General features: G+C 32.2%; 1 protein-coding gene across 1 annotated transcript; it reads right to left on the bottom strand.

Annotated features, from left to right (window-relative positions):
- Positions 1-1,370: 1,370 nt before the first annotated feature.
- On the bottom strand, positions 1,371-1,526 carry LOC309838527 (ATP synthase subunit epsilon, mitochondrial-like; the record flags this gene model as incomplete). Its single annotated transcript, XM_082679648.1, has 1 exon — positions 1,371-1,526. The coding sequence occupies one exon, from the start codon at positions 1,524-1,526 to the stop codon at positions 1,371-1,373; it is 156 nt and encodes a 51-aa protein (XP_082535774.1).
- Between the last annotated feature and the right edge of the window lie 7,256 nt (positions 1,527-8,782).

An 8,782-nucleotide genomic window follows, 5' to 3' on the forward strand; every position in this document is an offset into this window, starting at 1 on the left:
TCTCATTAGTAAAGTGGTGGTAGCAATCGTATTTAGCTCACTGATGTGTTGTGAGGTTCACATTAGTTGATAAATAGGAAAGCGTATAGAAGAGAGCTAGGCACATAAGCTCTATATAATGTTTGCTGTTATGAATATCATTTTGCATCATTCTTCACTTAGCATTATACCAGTGACTGAAAGAAGTACTTAACAAGTGGATACACATATATGCACACACACACACACACACACATTAACTATAGTGTTTTAATTAGGAGAAATGACATTATCAATGTAAAGTATACATTTTAAGATCTTATCTAAAAAGTCAATCCTAATAAGATATATATAGAGAGCACTGAGTTTTCTTTCACTTGATGCATAGTATGTGTGTCAAAATTTTGTAAGAAAATAAAATATTCATCTAGTGAATATAATTTGATTGAATATTATTTTGACTATACATTTTTTAAAATTTTAGAAATATACTCTTCTTTAAAATGTGTTTTTGAAAATAACATTGGTCTATTTTCTTTTTACCTTAACAATCACCTTTTTTAATCAGTATGTGGTCTAACACATATATCTTTCTTTTTTTAATTGATTTTTATTGGAGTATGGTTGTGTTAGTTTCTGCTATGCAGCAAAGTGAATCAATTATACGTATACATATATACACTCTTTCTTAGATTTCCTTTCCATTTAGGTCACCACAGAGCATTGAGTAGAGTTCCCTGTGCTATACAGTAGGTTCTCATTAGTTACCTATTTTATACATAGTAGTGTATATAACATACATCTTTCTTTTATTCCAAATCATCTCTGAGGGAAATTGATAATTGTTAACATGTGTGTATGTGTGTTTATATTTACTTGGAAATATGCATTTTTACACATGTTACCTTAGGACAAACACCAAAATATTAGCAGAGGTTAACTCTGAAAGAAGAGATTAAACATGATTTTTCCTGTTTTGGAGTTCTTTTGTGTTTTTCTTACATTCCAAAATATGTATTATAATCTTGGATTTCTTCCATAATATAAAAAAATGTTATGTTTTAGAAAATAGTAGTTGTCAAACCCATAGTTCATTCAGTCTAAGGTTTTCAGAAAACAGATATGGCTGCAAAGCTTGATCAACATCAAAGAGGAATATTTTCTCAAAATCTTAATTTCATTTATTATGTTTTCTTCTATCATACATTTATTTAAACATATGGGAAATGATTTATTTTTTGAGCCTTACTTCAAATTATTGGCAATGTCAATCTATGAAAAAGACAGGTATTTTTTTTCCCCCATGAAGTGAGATCGTTTTCAATCTGCCATAACATGTGCCCACACATCTTCACTCTGAAAATGTAGTATTCAAGTTAAATCAGGGCAGATTATTCCTTTTTGACTTTTACAACTGTTATGCTGCTGCCAGAAGTCTTCTCGGCATTTGCTTTGAATTCTGTCTTCAGTGCATCTCTCACTGCTTTTGCACAGGTCTGGGAGCACCTGAGGTAGCTGAGTCCAACCTGTCGCCAATATGCCACCATGATGTTGTGAGTGGAGTCCCTCCCACCAAATCGCAAAGATGTCAGCTCAGTGTCAGCTCAGTGTGCAGCCTACCTTGGGAAATGATATTGTTAGCTTGCAGTAATACTTGAATATATAAAATAAAGGCTATAAAGCACTTGGGGAAATTTAGTATGTTAATTTCATGTTATACTTTTTTATTGTTTAATATTAGTAATGAATTCCATTAGTTTCTTAAGTATGCTGCCGATCGGGTCAAGAGATCTAGTTTGCTTGAAACTTAACTCACATTTTTACCCTTTATGTTTTCATATTCCAAGATTTGGTGATGTTAGAGAAGATAGGTATTAGCCCCTCATAGACAATTTCCTTTTAGATGGAGAGTGCCCAATCTGTTTATTAATTGGCCCACTTGGCTGTTAATTCTCAGGGGGGCTGGAACTATGTTTTGTTCACTCTTATATACCTGTCGGTTGGTCCTGTGCAAGGCATTTAGCACTGACTTGATAGAATGGAAGTTTCTATGTGTTGGCTTTCTTGATGTTTGCCCACCAAAACCTGATCCGTCCAAAGTCATCCACATCTCAATTAATAACATCTCTATCCTGCTGTACTCTCTTGGGTTATAACCTGTGGATTTATCCTTAATTCCGATCTTTCCCCATATCCTATCCATCTCTATATCCAAAGTGTATTCAGAATCCAACTTCTCATTGCATTCACTATGGTCTCAGACTTCTCCACTCATTTGGATTATTACAATAGCCTCATGACTTCCTGCTTCCATTCCTCTACGCTTGAATTCTATTTACTCTAGTGCAGCCAAAATCATTTTCTTAAAATGGAAATTAGTCCACATCCTCCTTTTTCAAAATAATTAACAGCTCCTATTTCACTGAGTAAAAAGCCGATGGCACACAAAGTTCTACCCAATCTTGCCCTGAACCTCTCTGACTTTTCCAAGTACTATTCTCCCCAACTCCCTCCTCTCCAGCCATCTGGTCTCTTTGCTCTCAGTGAAGGCTGCAGGGGACTTAGAAACTTTGCACTTTATCTAATATCCATAAGACTGAATCACTCACCTCAAGATTTTACTCACCTGTCATTTTCTCATTGGGGCTTACCTTACCATCCTATTCAAAATTTCAACCTCCAACTCCTTGCTTGCCCCCTTGGTTCCCTTTTTCTTGTTCAATTTTTTTCCCTACAGAATTTATGACCTTCTAGAATACTGTATCTCTATATCTACTTATCTCTCATCTACGTATCTATCTCGTTTAGTTAGCCTCAGTCTATTAAAATATAAACTTCAAATCAGGATATTCTTCCCCCCACCCCTCTGATTTATCTCAAGTGTCTAGTACAGTGACTGAAATATATTTGAAGAATGAATGAATGAATTGTATTGTCTTGTATAAAAGTGTAAAGTGTTTGTTTCTGTTATTAAGGTGTAATTGCCACCTTATTTCATATATGCCAGTATTTTATTTTAGTGCAAGATGTCATTGACATTATTTGTTTATTGAATATTTATGCAACCATACTGACTGTATCCTTTGCTTCATAATAAGGAATACACTGGTTAGGAGAATCAGAAGGATATGAATGTTGAGGCAAAGCTCAGATAGTGGAAGCAGTAGTTGAATATATTATAAAATAGTTCTGATAGCAATGTGTTTAATAATCTAGTGACTGTCTAACTGATAAAATGTGATTCTAGGTTCTTAACACTTCATTGAAGGAAACTACTTTTAAGGTTAACAAATAGGACAAGAATTAGTGAAACTATTTAAAATTCATTTTTTGCAGGCTTGAAACACATAGTCTCTCACAAAAATAAACTGTTTTATTATTAAAGTTAATTTAATTTATAAATATAACCCTAAACAAGGTAAATATTCATAATGGTTGACCTGTATAAACAACTAGACAAGTACATAAAATAATAAATGTATGTTTTTATATAAAGGGCACATTCATGTTAGATGGTGATAACATGTGCTTTTCCTGATTATAATGTAACAGAGATGTTAAATAGTCATGTTAACTAACTTTAACAAAAAGTATAGTGTAGGTATTATTCCATTTTCAGGTGAGGAAATTAAGGATTTCAGTCAATTCCCTAATGAACGAACAGGTGAAATCTGCATGCCCTTTGTTCCCTCTTTATTCTTTCACCAATATTTTTCAACAACTATCTTCTATTATCCTTACCTTCCTCTTACAAGATCGTTTATTTCCATTTTCTGATTTTTCAGCTGTAATTCCACTTCACCTGATGACTTCTGTCTTCACAGGACTTCAAAAAATGTATTTGTCTTCTTTGGTCCAAACCTTATCAGGCTCTCTACAAATATAGCATTTAAAGCTAATAATTAACTGACACTGTGAATATAGAGTTTCTTTTTAAATTATAGTTTTACTGAAGTATAATTGATATGCATTAAAATGCATATATATAAAGCATTAGCTGATAAATTTTGACATATGTATATACATGTAAAACGACCACCACAATCACCATAATAACATATTCATCAACCTCAAAAATTTCTTTGTGCCCTCTGTTTCCTTTGTGTGTCCCCTTCCCTGTCCCCCTACCTAAGACAACCATTGATCTGTGACTGTAGAGTAATTTGCATTTTCTAGAACTTTATATAAATTGAATCAGGCAGTACTTATTCTCTTTTTTATTTTGGCCTCGTTCTTTATCTCAACATAATTACTGTGAGATTCATCTGGGCTGTCTCACATATCAATAGTTAATTCCATTTTATTGCTGAGTGTTATTTCAGTGTACAGATACATGACAATTTGTTTTCCATTCATCTGTTGATGGACATTTAGTTGGTTTCAGTTTTTGGCTATTATAAATGAAACTGCAGTGAACATTTATGTATAAGTCTTTGTGTAGACATATGTTTTCACTTTTCCAGTGAATACAGAGCCTGGGTCAGACCACTGGGTAGGTTTCAAGTTTTAAGAAACTGCTAAATTGTTTCCCCAAGTGTTTGTGCCATTTCATATTCCAACTATCAGTTCATGAAATTTCCAGTTGCATCACTTTTATGATCAGACTTTTTAATGTTAGCCATGCTAGTGGATGTACAGTGACATCTAAACGGTTTGCATTTGCATTTCCCTAATGACAATGAGACTGATCATCTTTTCATGTGTTATTTACCAATTGTACATATTTTTTGTGAAGTTTCTGCTAACAATTTTGCTTATTGTGATATTTTTATTGAAGTGTAGCATTCTTTATATATTCTAGTTGGAAATCTTACGTTGGATATGTGTTTTGCAAACATTTTCTAGTCTATGGCTTGTCTTTTCCTTTGGTTAAGAAGAAGAAGAAAAAAGATTAGAATGGAGAAAAATAAAGTAGAGAATAGAAAAGCTATAGAGAAAAATCACCAAAGTAAAGTTTGGTTCTTCAAGCAATAAAATTGACAAAATTTTAGCTAGGCTGACAATGAAAAATAGAAACAATGTAAACTAACTTAAATAAGAAATGAATGCAGGGACATTAGTACTGACCTTACAGAAATAAAAGGATTATGAGATAATACAATGAACAATTGTACACAAACAAATTAGTTAAACGAGGTGAAATGGACAAATTCCTAGATTTTGCAAATTGAGGCTGAAATGCTAGAATTCTTTTGGTCTGCTGCAGAGCAGGGTCAGTAAACTATGGCTCATGTGCCAAATTCAGCCCTCAGCCAGTTTCCAGTTTTTTCTTTTCTTTTTCTTTTATTTATTTTTTTTCAGCCATCAAGATAAGAATAGTTTTTAAACGTTTAGAGAGTTTTAAAATAAATAAATAAGAATGCAAGACAGGCACTGTACTGGCCTGCAAAGCCCAACATATTTGCTCTCTGGCTCCTTACAGAAGATTTCGTATCCAGCTATAGAGGAAACGGTCCGAAGACTTTGGGATATATGAACTTTAGAGTGGATTTATTATGTGAATATTTTCATCTACCCCAAACCATGCTTTGCCAGGAGGAACCAGAGAACACTCCCTTACCAGAGTTTAAAAAAAAAAAAAAGAAGGAATTGGAGAAGGAAGCACCAGCATCCTTTAATAACCTTTGGGGGCTGTCTCCTAGAGGCCAGCTATAATGGTGGGAGATGCATCCTAAAGAGGAGGGACCATATGGTGTCCCTTATTTGGCAGAGACAAGAAGACAGAGGGATACAATAAGAACCTGGGTTTCTGACCCCCAGGATCTGTGGTGGTATCTAATTGATCACAGAGTTTATAGGAGTTAAATATGTGCCACATACTGTCTATTTTTGGTAGGCTGAAATATCTTTTGTTTTGTTGCTTTGAAAATGTTTCCAATTATTCTGAACCTTCACAAACACTGTCATCATATTATAAAATATTTGTCAATTTGATAGATATGAAATGGTTCTTCATTATTATTTTACTTTGCCTATTCCTAATTAGCAGTGTGATTGATGTTCTGTTTATTGACCATTAAATTTTCTGTTTCTGTGAATTGCCTGTTCATATTTTGAAGCTATTTTTTAAATGAACCTTTTTCTTACCAATAAACAGAAGTTTAAAAATTTATTTTGAGCAATGATATTCTATTTATTTGACGGGATCCAAATATTTCTCCCATTCCATTGCTCACCTCTATTTTTGTGAAATTTTGTTCTTTTGAAATGTAGTCAAGTTTACTATTCTTCCCGTTTATTTACTTTTTTACCTCATTTTACTCATTTTATTAGTCTTTATATTTTTGTATTGAAGAAGAAATTCTTCCATACATTCATGGCACAGAGATATTCTAGATTTCTTCTCATGTGTTTAATATTTCTTTCCCACATTTAATACTTTAATGTATTTGAAGTTATTTTTGTTTCTGTTTTGAGGGGAATAATTTCATTATTTTTAAATATGAAAAAAATTGCCCAAACATCTTTCCCTCAAAGATTTTTGATTGCCCATATAAGGTTCCATATATATTTGGCTCTGTTTCTTGACTCGATTTTGCCTCATTTACTGTTTCTCTAACTCTATATAAATGTGACATTGTCTGAATTATTATAGCTTTATAAAAATATTTATATCAAGTAATGACAATCCTCCCTTTTGCATGTTTTACATATTCTTCATGGCTATTCTTCACACTTTATATTGTATATGATTTTTAGGATCCATTTTTTAAGTTCCACAAAAAAACTTTTAGTGAATTTCTATTAGAACTACAGGGAATTTATAGATTAGTTTTGTAAAATTTAACATATCTTCAATATTATGTCTTCCCTTTCATAAATTAATATCTGGCATCTTTCTCTGTTCCAGATCTTAATAGAAATTCTACTAGAGTTTTCTATTAAATATGACATAGTCTGGTTTTGTGGTTAGAATAAACTCCTTTTATTCCTGTTTTTTTAACAGTTATTTTTCCCTCATTAATTAGTTAATATTTAAAATTTTTATGTAGATAAATTCTATGTTCTGTTTCTTTAAGGTAAATTGTATGAATACATTTATGAAGTTTAAATATTCTTTCATTTCTGGGATAAACCCCGTTGGTCAAGATTCAGTATTAACACTACTATTCTTTTTTAATTTATGACTTTATTTCCTATAAATCTAATCTAGGATTTTAGGCCTATATACATATGAGTGATTGGTTTATAATTTTAATATTTTTGTCCAGTTGAGTTTCAAGTTTATCATCACTTCCTTAAATGGATTGATTTTCCTATTTTCTCTTTCTTTTGAAACACTTCTTATTCCTTGGAATTTGACAAAACTTTTTTTCAGGGCAATTTAAACTTTACTGTTGTTGAAAGTTAACTATTGATGTTTGATTACTAATATACTATCTTTAATGATTAATGATTTATACTGGTTTTCTAATTATTCTCTGTCAATTCTCAAATTCATGTCTCATACAAAATTTCTAGTTCATCCCTGTTTTCATTTTTAGCATAATTAAAATGCAATTTTTCTATGATACTGTATGTTTGTGTTTGTTTCTTCCTATATTCCCAATAGCATTATTTGTGCCTTCTCTCTATTTCATAAAATCAATTTTGCTAGCAGTTAATCTATTTTATGGTTCTTCCAAGAAGCAAATTTAGTTTTATTCATAACCTCTATTTATCTCTATTTTCTATTTTATTTAATTTCTGATGTTAGCTTTATTACTTATTCTTTAACCTTTCCATGGGTCAAATATATTGTATTTTTCCTAGACTTTGGAGTTGACCATATTTATTTTTAGGCTTTATTTTGGGGGGGGATAGCAAACTAAATTTCCAATTTTCTTATATCATCTTAGCTTCACCTTATGAGTTTTAGAATATAATACATTCTGTGTTGCCCAGGTCTGAATATTTTACAATTTCCAGACATATGGCTTCTTTGTATTATCTTTTGATCATTGATTTCAAATGTAATTTTACTGTGGTCAGAAGATTCAAATGTAATTTTATTGTGGTCAGAAGATGTGTTTATAATATTGATCTTGGAACTTTTTGAGACTTGTTTTGTGACCTACTAAGTGGTCAAATTTTGTAAATTTTTTTTTTTTTTTTGCGGTATGTGGGCCTCTCACTGTTGTGGCTTCTCCTGCTGCAGAGCACAGGCTCCGGACGCACAGGCTCAGCGGCCATGGCTCATGGGCCCAGCCGCTTGCGGCATGTGGAATCTTCCCGGACTGGGGCACGAACCCATGTCCCCTGCATAGGCAGGTGTTCTCTCAACCACTGTGCCACCAGGGAAGCCCTGTAAATATTTTATTAATGCTTAAAATATCTGTTTGATGCATCAGTTTCTGATATAGGTTTGTTAAAATCTCCAAGTGTAGTGATGGATTTGTCAATATTTACTTTAAAATCACTAAGTTGTTATATTGTGTTTTTAAAGAATATCTTTTAATGAATAGTCACATTCATGCTTGTTATTTGTCGCTGATGGATTGCTGTGGTTTTTAATATTTAACATCTCACTTTGTTTCTGATAGTGTTTTTACCCTAAAATTATGTTTTGTCTGATATGAACACTGCAGTGTAGACTAGCTTTTCTTTGATTAATATTTCCACCAGGAAGTTTTCCATCCCTTTATTTTCTGTACTGCTCTAATGTAGGATATAACTTGATTAAACACACATGCACACAAACTAATCTCTGCATTTTTGTGTATAAATTTACTCTATATACATTTACTGTGGTTACTTAGTTCTATCATCTTACTTAGTGCTTTTTAATTTGCTTCAGTGGGCTTTGTTTTCTCCTTTCTTTCCT

The sequence above is a fragment of the Grampus griseus genome, assembly GCF_964374135.1.
Source record: "Grampus griseus genome assembly, chromosome: 1".
In the NCBI taxonomy this organism is placed as follows: Eukaryota; Metazoa; Chordata; class Mammalia; order Artiodactyla; family Delphinidae; genus Grampus; species Grampus griseus.